Source organism: Danio aesculapii, chromosome 14 (assembly GCF_903798145.1).
Source record: "Danio aesculapii chromosome 14, fDanAes4.1, whole genome shotgun sequence".
NCBI classification, from domain to species: Eukaryota; Metazoa; Chordata; class Actinopteri; order Cypriniformes; family Danionidae; genus Danio; species Danio aesculapii.
Genome location: NC_079448.1, coordinates 9,105,719 through 9,122,456, shown reverse-complemented (window position 1 = coordinate 9,122,456; position 16,738 = coordinate 9,105,719). Strand labels below are relative to the sequence as shown.

Here is a 16,738-nt window from a genome sequence, read left to right as displayed (position 1 = left end):
TTCACCTATTCATTCACTCATTCACCCATTCACTCATTCATTCACCCATTCACTCGCATTCATTCACCCATTCACTCACTCATTCTTTCCTTCATTCATTTTTTTCTTTAATTAATTTATTCATTCACTCATGCATTCAACCACTCACTCATTCATTCACCCATCTACCCATTCATTTACTCATTAAAGCTACGGTCACGCTGGGCTTTGTGTGTGCGAAATTGTGTCTTGCGGCACTGCGAAAATGAGCGGGAATAAACAAGATGATTAGACATTTAAAAAAAGCGAGTGATCGCTCCATGTTTTAAGTTTCTGTCCAGATAGGTTCTGTTTTGATCCTCGATTGGTTTCTTGCAGTCAAGTGATGCGATTTCACAGGTCATGGTTCACCAAGCTTGAACTCTGCACCACAGCGGTATGCGAAACTTGACGCATGACCTTGCGTTTCAGGTCTGACGCATTCGCGTGAGTATGAATGGAAGTCTATGGGAGGAAAAGCCCAGTGTGACCGCAGCTTTATTCACTCACTCATTCCTTCATGTATTCATTCACTGATTTAATCACCCATTCACTTTCATTCTTCATTCACTCACTCGTTCACCCATTTACTCACTAATTCATTTTTTTCTTTCCATTCACCCAGTCATTCAATTCAACCATTCATTCAATTCAACTCATTTATTCACTCACGCATTCCTTCACTTATTCATTCACTCATTCAATCACCCATTCACTCTCGTTCATTCATTCAATCATTAATTCTTTCTTTCATTTATTTAATCATTCACTCATGCATTCAACCATTCACTCACTCATTCGTTCACTTATTCACCCAGTCATTTAATCTTTCAACCATTTATTCACTCATTAATTTACTCACTCACTCCTTCACTTATTCATTCACTCATTCAATCACCCATTCACTTTCATTCATTCATGCACTCATTTACCCATTCACTCACTCATTAATTCTTTCATTCATTCTTTTAGTCTTTCTTTCATTCATTTATCCATTTACCCATGCATTCGACCATTCATTCACCCATTCATTCACTTATTAATTTGCCCATTCACTTATTCATTTGCCCATTCCCTTATTTGTTTATTCATTTATTCACTCATTCATTCACCCATTCATTCACTCATTTATTCACTCACACATTCCTTCACCTATTCCATTCACTCATTCAGTCACCCATTCACTCTCATTCATTCACTCACCCATTCATTCATTAATTTACGTATTTTATTTATTCCTTTTGTTCAGGAGAAGGTGCTGTTACAGTATGAGAAACAGATGGCAACTGGCCATTTAAAGAATGTAAGCACAACTCTGCTCCTGTAGGAAACAACAAATATTTCAGAGAAGTGCTAAACTAACATTCTTTTTCTCAGACCTCTCAGATATGCTAATGAAATTCCGCTATACTCACGAAGACAAGTGTTGCTGTTGAACATGTACAGGATACGCAGGCAGTCCTGCCACTGGTTCCCGCTGCCTTCGCAATTACACCACTGCGACACCTCTGTACTGCTGTTACTCACGTAGTTTGGTGTCATGATGGTACCTGTGGAGGGAGGGAGGGAGAGAGAGAAAGACAGGATGAGAGACAGCCAGAGGAAAAGATCCCATGCCAATTACCCTGAAGCCCATCTGGGAGAATCACCAAGCAGTGTAGCCTATCCACCCCCTTCCGCTTTAATTATGTTGCCTCAGGTTGGTCTGCTAATTCAATCTAAGTGGCACACTGGGTTAAAGCAAACCCACGACATGAAGTTGAACCCAAACCGCTCTGACCATTCCCGTTACCAATTCTCGTTTCAGTCTACTCACTCCAGCAGGACGCAGAGTGAAGTGCTCGTCATTAAAAATGTAATATTATTTAAGTACAGACTGTGCAGTGAGGTATTGATTTGTGCGCTTTGTGCTCTTCATTAAGCGTGCATCCATTTTTCAAGGTCGTGCGAGGTTGGTTTCTCACCGATGAGCCCAGCGTAGGCCTTGAGGCACACGGCTCCACTATCCCGGAGACAGCCGGAGGGAGAGACGGAGGACGGCTGACAGTTCTGCTGGAAATCAGCCAGTCTTGACCTGACGGACCAGAAAAATTTGAATACAGACACAGATTGGTTAGAACAAAAATGTGTGTTCAATTCTGACAGGAAATGTATATGTATATATATATATATATATATATATATATATATATATATATATATATATATATATATATATATATATATATATATATATATATATATATATATATATATATATACACTACCTGACAACAGTCTTGTCGCCTATCCAAGTTTTAGGAACAACAAATAATAACTTGACTTCTAGTTGATTATTTGGTATCAGAAGTGTTTAAAATGAAAGGCAAAGGCCTCTAGATTACGCTTATTTTACCAAAAAAATATGATCATGCCTTGATTTTTTTAATTATTTATTTAGGACAGTAAGGTCTGACTTTGCTTAGAAAGAAATAATGAAGAAATAACAGAAATAATGTACAGTATAGAATATAAAGTCATGGTGCAGTGGAAAAAAAATTAATGTGTATGAATCCCGTGAGCTTGGAGGACTGCATCCATACATCTCTGCAATGACTCAAATAACTTATTAATAAAGTCATCTGGAATGGCAAAGAAAGCGCTCTTGCAGGACTCCCGTAGGTCATCAAGATTCTTTGGATTCATTTTCAACACCTCCTCCTTCCTCTTAACCCCGACATGCTCAATAATGTTCATGTCTGGTGATTGGGCTGGCCAAACCTGGAGCACCTTGACTTTCTTTGTTTTCAGGAACTTTGATGTGGAGGCTGAAGTATGAGAAGCAGCGCTATCCTGCTGAAGATTTTACCCTCTCCTGCGGTTTGTAATGTAATGGGCAGCACAAATGTCCTGGTACCTCAGGCTGTTGATGTTGCCATCCACTCTGCAGATCTCTCGCATTCCTCCATACCGAATGTAACCCCAAACCATGATCTTTCTTTCACCAAACTTGACTTATTTCTATGAGAATCTTGGGTCCATGCAGGTTCCAATAGGTCTTCTGCAGTATTTGTGATGATTGGGATGCAGTTCAACAGATGATTCATCAGAAAAATCTACCTTCAACCACTTTTCCAGAAAATCAACTAGAAGTCAAGTTATTATTTGTTGCTCTTACAACTGGGATCGATGACAAGACTTTTGTCACAGTGCATAAATCTGATTTATTAACCTTATTCTACAATGTGAAAGTGCGCTTGTTTTTGCGATTGTTTTTGTTCTTTTGATTCAGTCACCTATGGGAGAAATGACTATGGCAGAAAATGTCCAAGCTCTACTATGTTGCTCTACAAACAAGTGTGTTCATGGCTTAAAATGTAAAATAATATAATAATAAAAGATCAGTTTGCAACATGAAGCAGCATAAGAACCTGTTTTCAAGAGTTCACACTTAGATAATGCTATAATAGCAGGTTTGGCATGCTGTCCCAGGAGAGAACCCTGAGCTCGGAGATAGATGAGCCGAAGGTTCTGGCTTGGTCAATGGGCAGTAGGAGGGATACGAGATCAGGTATTTCTCAAGAGCCCCCCCGGTTCGTTTTTGTACCTAAACCTTGGTTAATTAGGTAGTTCAATAAAAGTCGATTCAGTATGTATGTGTTAAGTGCTTGTGACTGTTATTACAATTCGCTTATGTCACATGTTTTTAGACTGCAGGAAGAAACCGGAGTACTCGCGAAAAACCTACACAAACACGGGGAGAACATGCAAACTTCGTGCAGAGAGTGCAGACTGGTTCAATTAGAACTTGAACTATTGGCCCTCACGCTGCGAGGCGACCCGTGTCACCCAATCCTAGAATTGAGGAGGAGGGAGAAGGGGAGGATATGGGGGGTTCCAAAACAAAGATAAGGAATAAAGTTTAGGCAGGATATTTATAGTAAGTTTGGAATGATCCGATAGGCTAGCTAATGATTAGCAAGAAGGACCAGCTGTAGTCGATCATATCGCGTGCTCCTCTTGAAATTAGTTTGTGAAACTTTATTTTAAAACCTATGGAAGTGAATGAGACCGGAAATCTTGAGCCAAAAATATTCCAATGGCGGCACCCGCTCGTACATGAAAAATAAGGTCAATACCACATGTGTATTTTTTTCGTTCTTTGCAGTGTTTGAAATTTTAAAGGATGCATAATAATGATCTGAAAAGTGGGATAAGTCACATTATAAACCTCATGAGTATGATGTAATGTTGTAATGAGTGTGGGCTTGACATTAACCCCCTCCAACCCGCCAAATGCGGGTAGATTACAGCTCTGGCGGGTAAGACAGCTGCCCCCACTACCCACTTTGACTGGTTGCAAATAATTTTTAAATCATAGTTTTCTTAAAGCAAAAGAACGCAGGTGAATACCTTATGAGAGCGTGCGCTCTCGTTTACTTGCGCGAAACAACAGTGTGTAGAGGAAACGCAACTGGTGCAATCGGTTCTCTTTGAAATAGACTGGAAAAAAGCAATGATCGTGTACCCGAAGCCCTGCTGCTTTCTAGAGATCAAGATTGAAAAAATATATCCTTTTATAAGCAGCAGCGGTCACTGCTTTCGTTTTAAGTTATTCTTTGAACAGATTATTAACAGGCCTAACATTAACCGTGTGCATGTGATCATCGTTTCATTATCACACACGGTATGTTTTTACCTGCTTTCTTTTGCTTACAGTTACTTTTGTTACTATAGTTTAATTATCATCCTTTACAATAACATTGCTTTAATATGAGATTAACTCCCCATTTATGTGTAGTAACTGCTGATCTGGGACCTTTAGCCAGGACGGATTACTGTGCATATTTTAGATACATGACAATAGGTCTTTTTATTTGTAAATTAAAAAAAAAAAGATAAGTTTTGTTCAATAAAAAGTACATGTATGCCGCTATATTTTGCTTGCTTTGACACATTTAAAATGTGTGGCTGTCAAATAATGATTTATTTTTGGTGTGGTCAGAGATAAATTTGGTATATCCTTAATTTTGAGCCCTAAAAAGTCATGTGAAATAAAAACGAATTGCAATACGACACAACCCATTTGCTCATGCACACTGAGCAAGCTCATACACAACACACACAAGAAGTGAAATGAATGAGGAGGCATGTGGACATAACACATCTAAATCAAACAATTGTAGCATGTCAAAGTCACATTTATTCATATAAAATATATTTTCCAAACAACAAAAGTGTGGCTAGTGAAAATGGCAAGTGGCTAGTAACGTTGGAAATCTACTAGCCACAGTGGCTGGTGATCAAAAAAGTTATTTTCAAGCCCTGGTCATTACTGTTTACAGACCAGTTATGTGGGTGAGAAACATATTAGGTTAATTGCTTGCATGCTTGTTCATTTTACTGCTAAAGGGTTTACTTATTTTTCTGCATTCCACTCTGTATGCATACAGTATATGTTCATGAGTGTGGATGGAGTTCATTGGAGAAGAGTCCTTGCCTCAGGTGGAGTTCAAGTATCTTGGGGTTTTGTTCATGAGTGAGGGAAGGATTGAACATGAGATTGAAAGACAGATTGGTGTTGCGGCAGCAGCAAAGCAGTGCACCGGTCTGTTGTGGTAAAGAAGAGAGCTGAGCAGAAAAGCAAAGCTCTTGATTTAACATGTTGCTACTCTCACCTATGGCCATTAGCTTTGGGTTATGATTGAAAGGACAAGATCTTTCTTTACAGGATGGCTGGGCGTACCTTATGGGGCCGTTCACACAGAATGCATTTTTCCACTCCAAAGAGCTACTTTTCTATTGTTTTTCAATGTAAGCACACATTTGATGGACTTATTTGACCGTTATGCTAGCATCTTGCATTTTTTCAAGCACCGCACTGCACTTTTTTAGATGCTGTGTCAAGTTAAATGGTCTTCAAATTTCACACTTCACTGTCAGTTACAAGAAAAGTGGACCAATCAGAAGAGGTTGAAGGTGGGGTAATCATTGCGAGCGTCTGTTTATAGTAGCAAGTTGGGATGGCAACTTTTTTTTTTACCGTTATATCATTGTAGAGAAGGCGCTCATTTAGGCTGTGTTCAGATATCCTGAGTTATATGATGTATGTTCAAATGCTTATTCATTCATTTTCTTTTCGGCTTAGTCCCTTTATTTATCAGGGGCCGCCACAGCGGAATGAAACGCCAACTTATCCAGCATATGTTTTACACAGCGGATGCCCTTCCAGCCGCAACCCAACACTGGAAAACATCCATACACTCCATACATAAATCATAGTTTATTCAATTCACCTGTTCCGCTTTTTTTATAACTTGCAACGTCTGAAAAAAATGCAGTGCTGACTGTAAAACGCCTGCTTAGTGCTTCGCACATTGAAAAATGCAGGACTACCATTGATAACAACAGAAAACAAATCCTCAGCTTGAGAAAAAAAATTTTTCGGTGGACAAGCAGCCTTTGGTTGTATGGATGGATGTGTGAGTGGATCGATGCATGGATAAATAGATAGTTGGATGCATGGATGGATGGATTCATGGAAAGATGGATGGTTGGTTGGTTGGTTGGAAGGATGGATGGATGGCTGGATAGACAAATAGATGCTTGGATTGATGAATGCATGGACAAATAGATGCTTGGATGGATGAATGCATGGATAAATAGATGCTTGGATGGATGGATGCACGGATAAATATATGGTTGGTTGGATGGATGGACGGAAAAATATATGGTTGGTTGGATGGATGGATGGATGGATGGATGCACGGATAAATATATGGTTGGATGGATAGATGCACGGATAAATATATGGATGGTTGGTTGGTTAGATGGATGGATGGTTGGAAGTATGGATGGATGGATATATGCATAGATAAATAGAGGGTTGGATGCCATGGATTAATGGTTGGTTGGTTGGTTGGATGCATGGATGGATGGATGGATGGATGGATAATATATGCATGGATAAATAGATGGTTCATGCCATGGATAGATGGTTGGTTGGTTGATTGGTTGGTTGGTTGGTTGGTTGGAAGTATGGATGGGTGGATGGATGGATAGATGCATGGATAAATAGATGGTTGCATGCCATAGATAGATGGTTGGTTGGTTGGTTGGATGAAAGGATGGATGCATGGATAAATAGATGGTTGGTTGGTTGGAAGTATGGATGGATGAAAGGATGGATGCATGGATAAATAGATGGTTGGTTGGTTGGTTGGTTGGTTGGTTGGAAGTATGGATGGATGAAAGGATGGATGCACGGATAAATAGATGGTTGGATGCCATGGATAGATGGTTGGTTGGTTAATTGGTTGGTTGGTTGGTTGGTTGGTTGGAGGGACGGATAGATGGATGGTAGAAAGTATGGATAGATGATAGATGCATGGATAAATAGATGGTTGGATGCATGGATAAACAGATGGTTAGATGGATGGATGGATGGATGAAAGGATGGATGCATGGATAAATAGATGGTTGGATGCATGGATAGATGGTAAAGTAAGTAAAATAAATGCTATGGGGCAGTGCGAAGCCAACAACTTTTGTTTCTTTTCAAATGAATGCCATTTACATATTATTGACGAATAAAGGATTATTTGAAATAAATACCACAAAACAACTTAACAGTGTCTGTGATTTGTATTTGAATATTTTTGCCTCACCTATTTACTGTATCTCCACATGGACAACTTTTCTGGCATGGTCAGTTTGGAGATATGAAAGCAATGTAAAATGTAAAATAAAACTATGTGGTCGTTTACTCTTATTTTTGATTATTGAAAACACTACTGGTTGGGTTTATAACAATGGTTTGTTAAGTGATCTGTACATCAATAGTACCTCTAGCCCTATCAAAAACAGTGCTTATAATAATGGCCTGAAAGAGCTATTCCAGACACTGTAAAAACAAGAGTTAACTTTAGCTAATACGAAGGCTTAAGGGCTTAATTACGAAGACAAAAAATAAGTCTAGTTAGTTCAGCAAAAAAAATACATAATAAACGTTAAATGAAGGGTTATTTTCAATTAGCCAAACATTCAAAATGACTACTAGTTTACTAGATTAATAAACACAAATCCAGCCAATATTATAATGGTTTTAAAACTGGACACTAGTTTGAGTCAACTACTGTAAATAAATACCAATTCAAGTATCATTTAGAAAGCTGCCAATAACAATATTTTCTGTATTCTACATTGTGTCCATGTAGATGCAGAAATTCTGACACCAGTGACCGTAATTAAGTTTTTGTTTTAAATATATAAAGATCTGCCTCCTTTAAGAAAACGACCCACGCTAACTACAATGTGTCCGTGTTAAAGGTTAGCGTCTCTGTTCTGCAAACATATCTGAGTTTTATCCTTGTTTAAATACACAGTCGACGTGTCTAATCGTATAATACACGACCTGTTGTCCCTTCTTCCATCCAACTCAGCATGTTCTGTGCTATTAATGATGCTTAGATAAGCATTACTGCCAGAGACATCTGTTTCTAGAGGGAGATAAAAGGAAAGCCTTGTACTTTGCGAAGAAAGGTGGAAATTATCATGCTGTGCTGTTATCAAAGCTGGAGTTTGTCTGGTTTGAATGAGCGGTAGAGCATCTGACGGCCGCGCGATATGTCAGAATCACTTACACAAATTGGCAGTTCATTTCAAAGAACAGATTCAAAATATTGATTCAGCAGATCTTTTCATCATCACGTCAGCTCTGACATTCTGCAGCAGCGTCTTTTTTTTTTTCATATCCATTTTTTACATACCAGGCTGGTTTTATTTTATTTTATTTTATTTTATTTTATTTTATTTTATTTTATTTTATTTTATTTTATTTTATTTTATTTTATTTTATTTTATTTTATTTTATTTTATTTTATTTTATTAATAAATGTACCTTTATTATTAAAAACTAAGGCTACAGTGTTAACAATGTTTCATGCTTATATGCAGTTGAAGTCAGAAATATTAGCCCCCCTGTTTAGTTTTTTCCTCGATTTTTGTTTAACGGAGAAAAGATTTATTTCTATTTCTAAACAGAATAGTTTTAATAACTCATTTCTAATAACTGATTTATTTTATCTTTTCCATGATGACAGTAAATAATATTTGACTCGATGTTTTTCAAGACACTTCAATACAGCTTAAAGTGACATTTAAAGGCTTAACTAGGTTAATTAGGTTAACTAGGCAGGTTAGGGTAATTAGGCAAGTTATTGTATAACAATGGTTTGTTCTGTTGACTATCGAGAAAAAAAATATAGCTTAAAGGGGCTAATAATTTTGACCTTAAAATGGGTTTGAAAAATTGTAAAACTGCTTTTATTCTAACCGAAATAAAACAAATAAGACTTTCTCCAGAAGGAAAAATATAACCAGTAATACTGTGAAAATTTCCTTGCTCTGATAAACATAATTTGTGATATATATATATATATATATATATATATATATATATATATATATATATATATATATATATATATATATATATATATATATATATATATATATATATATATATATATTCAAAGGGGGGCTAATAATTCTGACTTGTCTGACTGTATATTAGGTTTTTTAAATTTACTTAATTATGTTTTATAACTACTAAAACTAAATGTACCTTTTATATTAAAACCAAAGCTACAATGTGTTTCATGCTCATTTTTGATTTTATGTTATTTAATTTCATTTAACTTTATTACTTATTATAACCACTAAAAATAAATGTACTTTTTTATTTGAAGCTACAATTAGTTTCATGCCAAAATATTTTATTTTATTTCATTTCATTTTATTGTGTTACTACTTATAAATACTAAAAATAAATGTACTTTTTTATTAGAATCTAAACTACAATATGTGTTTTATGCATGTATTTGTTTTATTTTATTCCTACATATTATAACAAATAATAATATATTAAATAGTAAAATAAATAAATAAATAATAAAATAAATAAATAAAAATTAAATTAAATTAAATTTAATTTAATTTAATTTAATTTAATTTAATTTAATTTAATTTAATTTAATTTAATTTAATTTAATTAAAAAATAAATTTAAATTAAATTAAATTAAATTAAATTAAATTAAATTAAATAAAGCACACAGCTAGGAGACAGATTTTCTAACCTGCACAGGTTGTCTTTGAGGCAATAGCTCTCCAGATGAAGGCAGTTTGGCTGTCCGTCTCGCTCCTCGTAGGAACAGGAGGGCACAATGGTTTTTCTCCTTCTCTCTCCGCACAGAGTATCCGAGCAGGGGCAAAATAAGACACCAAAGCTGTACTCCTCAGGAACGCGCTCCAGGAACCTCCGCAGGGCTCGGTGACATTTGTGTCGGTTACAGTGGTTTGTGTTGGGTGAGATCTTAGTGCAAGCTAAAGCGTATTCGGAGCGCAGGGAGCCACACTTCTCATACAGCCCACAGTCCTGAGCGGCTTTCAGACACTGGTTCTGATCCGTCAGAGGAAGGGACGACACTGGAAAAGAGAAAGAGATGCTTTCAATCAAGTGCTGTATCGATATCTGACTGTCCTCCCTGAAAAACCTGTTCTGATGAAGACACAATCAAATAATTTAGTGTAATTACTCTATAGAGCATGACATCAGCATAAATTTGGTTTATATGTGACCTTGTTTTTGCAGGCAGATTAAATTTAAATCAATTTGCATCATTTATGAGATTTGTGTACTTTAATGTTGTTGTATAAATAATTTGCTTTGAATTTTTTTTGTCCAACTGGATTACAGAAATCGCTTTAAATAAATGCCCCATTATGGTAGCCTACATCATTACTATTGAATTATGTTACATACATATATCCACTCACTGGCCACTTTATTAGGTACATCTGTTCAACTGCTCGGTAACGCACATTTCTAATCAGCCAATCACATGGCAGCAACTGAAAGCCTTTAGGCATGTAGACATGATCAAGATGATCTGCTGCAGTTCAAACTGAGCATCAGAATGGGGAAGAAAGGTGATTTAAGGGAGTTTGAACAAGGCATGGTTGTTGGTGTCAGACAGGCTGGTCAGAGTATTTCAGAAACTGCTGATCTACTGGAATTTTCACGCACAACCATCTCTAGGGTTTACAGAGAATGGTCTGAAAAAGAGAAAATATCCAGTGAGCGGCAGTTCTGTGGGTGCAAATGGTTGATGTCAGAGATCAGAGGAGAATGGCCAGACTGGTTTGAGCAGATAGAAAGGCAACAGTAATTAAAATAACCACTCGTTACAACCGAGGTATGCAGAAGAGCATCTCTGAATGCACAACACATCCAAACTTGAGGCGGATTGGCTACAGCAGCAGAAGACCACACCGGGTGCCACTTCTGTCAGCTAAGAATAGGAAACTGAGGCCACAATTCACACAGGCTTACCAAAATTGGACAATAAAAGACTGAAAAAACGTTGCCTGGTCTGGTGAGTCTCAGTTTCTGCAGCGACATTCAAATGGTAGCATCAGAATTTTGCATCAACAACATGAAAGCATGAATCCATCCTTCCTTGTATCAATGGTTCAGGCTGGTGGTGTAATGGTGTGGGGGATATTTTCTTGGCTCACTTTGGGCCCATTAGTACCAATTCAGTATTGTGTCAACACCACAACCTACCCGAGTATTGTTGCTGACCATGTCCATCCCTTAATGACCACAGTGTACCCATCTTCTGATGGCTACTTCCAGCAGGATAACATCTATGCCAAGAAGGATTAAGGCAGTTCTGAAGGCAAAAGGGGGTCCAACCCGGAACTAGTAAGGTGTACCTAATAAAGTGGCCAGTAAGTGTGGTGTGTGTGTATACTGTATAGTCAGCTTGTTCTCTTTTATTCAGGATCGGTTTTGTAGTTTTGTTTTGTTCATATTATAGTCTTTAAAGTATAAAATTCAACTGTCATGCACATCTTGTCAGCAAAGCGTGTTTGTTTGTTTAGTAAAAATCTCCAAAAGCCAGAGGGTGCTCTTGGTTTCAAGGTGTATATTGTTTGTTCCTTGTTTTCATTCACCTCATTTTAATGCACGTTAAAATAATCAAAATGAAAACAAAAGAACCTTGCATAAAAACACATGCTATTGAGTCACAATATTGCACTTTAATTATACTGTAATTATAATATCTAATTTACATTCCTTTTTACAAAATGTAGATTTTATTTGTAACAGTGTAAAGTAATCTGATTGAGGTAAAAGACAACATTGATACATGAATTAAAGCAACTTTAAAAAATGACCTTCGCGAGGTTTTAAAGGGCCATGAAACCCCCCTGTCATAGCTGGGTGTTTTCATACCTCTAGTTTGAAATAAGTCAGGAAAGTGGGTGAGTCCAGCTTTGTTTAGGTGGGAGTGTCGAGTCGCAGAAGAGGGAAGGGTTTGCAGGAAAAGGGGAGTTTCAGTACATGCACGCTCTGATTTTTACAAAGGCAAAACAAACACAGACGCAGATAGACAGTGATTTGGAGAGCAGAATTTACAGCAGATCTGAGAGCTTCGTGGAAGTGGAGGATTTTCAGTCCATAATATTGACAGGACAATCAACAGGAACTGGAACCGCGTCTTTTTTTAAAAGGTAACGAGTGGCAAATCCGAATTTCCCCATTTCCAGATTCGAAAAGCTCTCTGGTAAAAAATGTTCCTTACAAACGTATTTTTGTCGCATGTTAGCAGACCACTGTAATCCACACATGTGGGTCCACATGTGAGCTGTGCTCTCATCGCGAGAAAATGGAAATAATACCTTCGTGCGGCACATTTATAAACACAACACTGACAACTCATGTCTCCGAACAATTCTTCTTCCACTTGTTTGAATTACAGTTGGCAACACAACCTGGCATCTCTCTGAGCACTGTAACAGGTAGAAGAGTCTTCGAAGCTATATCATGCATATTAATGAAGTTGCATCTCGTTCACAATAGATTGCGCTGATTGGTTTGAACCAAGTCTTTCTCATGAATTAATGAACAGATGTGCTAAAAACTCAATGATGTACTTTGTACCAGCCAGTAGAGACAGCCAGTCACGACGCTACAATTTACACAATAATCTCATGGCTGTGACGCAACTTCAGATTTTCTTTTTAAACTGGAAAAACGAATTTGCTCAACGCAAAAACAACCAATTTTCACTTTTTAGCTAAATATATGCCTCCTGATAGTGTTTTAGCAACGTGGAACACATATATGACTGTTAACATCTCAAAATATGTGTTTTGGTGTTTCGTGATGTCATGGATTGGTCAGGCTCTCACGACCCCCACTCACGAAGATCACCAGCACCTGACTTCTAATGAGCACACAGCTGCATCACATTCACGAGCACCAGATAAAAGCACAGCACTCCAGTCGCTCATTGTCCGGGCTCGTCTCGACGAAAGCGGACAACTGAGCGACCACTCAGCGTAGTCATCCTCAGCTAAAACAAACGATTTACTTACCTGTTCTCTTTGTATTCCTCCTAGTCTTCCTGGTCCTCCCGAATCGTCCTGTCTTCCAGTCCTTCCAAGTCTGTGTCATCCTCTGTCAGCTGTATCTGGTGTGTGCTGTCCATCCTCGTGTATTCCTGTTACCCAGCCACGGAGGAAAAGACCCCAACATCATTCCTGATCCTCCAGGCTATCCTTCATGTGCTCCTTGTTGTCATTTAATAAACACCCTAACGTTTCCTTACCTCTGTCTCCTGTCCGCTTCATAACAGAAGCCCGGACCTTTAACGACGACAACATGAGCACCCCCGATCACCTTCAAGAGCTGGTGGACCAGTTGAAGCGGATTCTACAGCCACCAGCTCCACTTTCCAACGCACCACCAGCACCGAGCACTTCCGCCTCCACAGTTTCTTCTTCGGCCCTTCCTTCCAGTCCCATGGCCCGACCAGCGCCCTACTCAGGCGGAGCGGGGGAGTGCAATGGTTTTCTGTTACAATGTTCCCTCATATTCGAAATGCAACCTTCTCTATATCCCACAGATAAGTCGAAGATCGCCTACATCGTATCTCTACTCTCTGGACCTGCACTTAAATGGGCTGAGACGATCTGGAACCAAGCCGGGCCGGTCATGAATTCCATCACTACCTTCACGGAGTATTTCAAAGAGGTGTTTGGACGTTCTGATGGGGAAGTAGCCGCTGGAGAGCAGCTGTATCATCTAAAGCAAGGTACTCTATCTACACAGGAATATGCTCTCCGGTTTTCGCACTCTAGCAGCTGCAAGTGGATGGAATGAGAGATCGTTGTTGACCACGTACCGGCTCGGCTTGGAACCCACTCTCCGAATCCAACTGGCCACATTAGATGATACAATGGGTCTGGAGAGATTCATCCAACATTCTCTCCGATGTTCCGATCGTCTCCGTTCCTATCAACAGGACACCATCACCCCCTCGTCTGCACTCCTCCAATCGCCTGAGTCAACAGCCTCTCCAGAACCAGAACCCATGATAATAGAGTCTGGAAGACTGACATCAGCGGAACGACAGAGGAGGCTGACCCGGGGTCTGTGTCTATACTGCGGTGTCAGTGGACACACCCGTATGGAGTGTCCCCTTCGTCCCATTCGGACTTCAGTGAGTGTATTCAGTACGAATATTGAACAATGTAAACCACTTACTACCACCGTACAAATAACTACTGCCTCTATTTCTCTCCTTGTCACAGCCCTCATCGACTCCGGGTCAGCAGGGAACTTCATCTCCCAATCCCTCTGTCGTCAACTCCACCTCCGTACTGAGGCGTCCTCGCATATATACCAGATACAACCGATAACCCAGTGCACTCGATCTTCGACCCGTATCCATCGACAATGCGAAGACATCCTTCTTCAAGTGGGGTTGTTACATCAAGAGAGGATTCAATTTCTGGTTCTGGAGGGTGCAAATATGGACATCATTCTAGGGCGCCCGTGGCTGGTGAAGCACGATCCCATCATCTCTTGGGGCACAGGAGAGATAAAGAAATGGGGATCTGGATGTACACCTGCCTGTTTTCCAAATCTCCCTCTTCAAGGTCGGAACCCCATTTCTTTGTTTGCAACATCGGTCGAGAGCCCTCCTGAGAAGCAGTCTATCCACATTCCTAAGGAGTACAGCTCCTTTCATGATGTCTTCTGCCCCAAGAGAGCTTCCCAGCTACCGCCGCATCGGCCATGGGACTGCGCGATCGACCTAGTTCCAGATGCCCAGTTGCCAAGAGGTAGGATCTACCCGCTCTCGCTTCCAGAGAATCAGGCAATGGAAGATTACATAAGGGAGGCTCTGAGTCAGGGGTACATACGTCACTCAAAATCACCAGCCGCCTCAAGCTTCTTCTTTGTGGCCAAGAAGGACGGAGGGCTGCGTCCATGCATCGACTACAGGGTCCTAAATAACGGTACAGTAAAATACCGATATCCCCTTCCTCTGGTACCAGCCGCTTTGGAACAGCTCCGAGAAGCTAAAGTCTTCACTAAATTGGACCTCCGCAGCGCGTATAATCTGATAAGAATACGTGAGGGGGACCAATGGAAGACAGCATTCGTGACCCCTACTGGCCACTATGAATATGAGGTCATGCCTTACGGTCTGGTCAACGCCCCCTCCGTATTCCAAAACTTCATTCATGAAGTCCTCCGGGAGTTTCTTCACCACTGTGTAATAGTGTACATAGATGACATCCTCATTTACTCCCGGAGTGAGGCCGAACATCGCCAACACGTTGCGGAGGTCCTACACACATTGAGAGAACATCACCTCTACCTCAAAGCGGAGAAATGCTCATTCCACCAGAAGTCGATTCATTTCTTGGGATACATCATTGACCAAACCGGTATACGTATGGATGGGAAGAAAATTGAGGCTGTTCTATCCTGGTCAGAACCCACTTCCATTAAGGAGCTCCAGAGGTTTCTTGGGTTTGCTAACTTTTATAGACGGTTTATCAAGGACTACAGCAGGATTACATCACCTCTCACTAATCTCCTCAAGGGTAAACCCAAAGGACTGGAGTGGACCAAAGAAGCAGCCGCAGCCTTCCGCCTTCTTAAGAAGGAGTTCACAAGGGCCCCACTCCTGACTCATCCTGACCCAAATCTTCCTTTCGTGGTGGAAGTGGACGCATCCACCACCGGCGTCGGGGCAGTATTATCTCAACATCATGATACACCGCCCCGACTGCATCCCTGTGCCTATTTCTCTCGGAAGTTGAGCCCGGCGGAGCAGAATTACAGCATAGGAGACAGGGAGCTTCTAGCAATCAAGCTAGCCTTGGAGGAGTGGCGTCACTGGTTGGAGGGAGCCAAACATCCGTTCCAGGTGATCACAGATCACAAAAACCTCCAATACATCAAAGAGGCCAAGAGACTATGTCCACGTCAAGCCAGATGGTCACTTTTCTTCTCACGTTTTGATTTCTCCATTTCCTATCGTCCAGGACCCAAGAATCTAAGAGCAGACGCTCTCTCTCGTTTACACGAGCATCACGATCATGAAGAACTCCCAACGAAGATTCTTCCCGAACACATCTCCATTTGTCCGATCACCTGGAACGCTCCTCCAGTCGTTGCCACTCCGGAAGCCCCTGCTCCGCCGGGATGCCCTCCTCATCGGCAGTTCATACCACCTGAACACCGGGTAGATCTGATCCACTCCTTACATACCTCGCTAGGCACTGGACACCCAGGGATCAACAATACTCTCTCGCTAGTATCCCAACGATTCTGGTGGCCAAACATGGCAAGGGATGTGAGGCAATATGTTC

General features: G+C 40.0%; 1 protein-coding gene across 1 annotated transcript in view; it reads right to left on the bottom strand.

The window, feature by feature from the left end:
- gfra3 (GDNF family receptor alpha 3) overlaps positions 1 to 16,738 on the bottom strand; it is a 76,977-nt gene that overhangs the window by 15,368 nt on the left and 44,871 nt on the right. The window contains exons 4-6 of the mRNA XM_056472813.1: positions 10,135 to 10,483; positions 1,983 to 2,092; positions 1,434 to 1,568 (exon numbers count right to left, since the gene is read on the bottom strand). Coding sequence (XP_056328788.1) covers positions 1,434 to 1,568; positions 1,983 to 2,092; positions 10,135 to 10,483 — 594 coding nt within the window. The remainder of the gene's footprint in view (positions 1 to 1,433; positions 1,569 to 1,982; positions 2,093 to 10,134; positions 10,484 to 16,738) is intronic.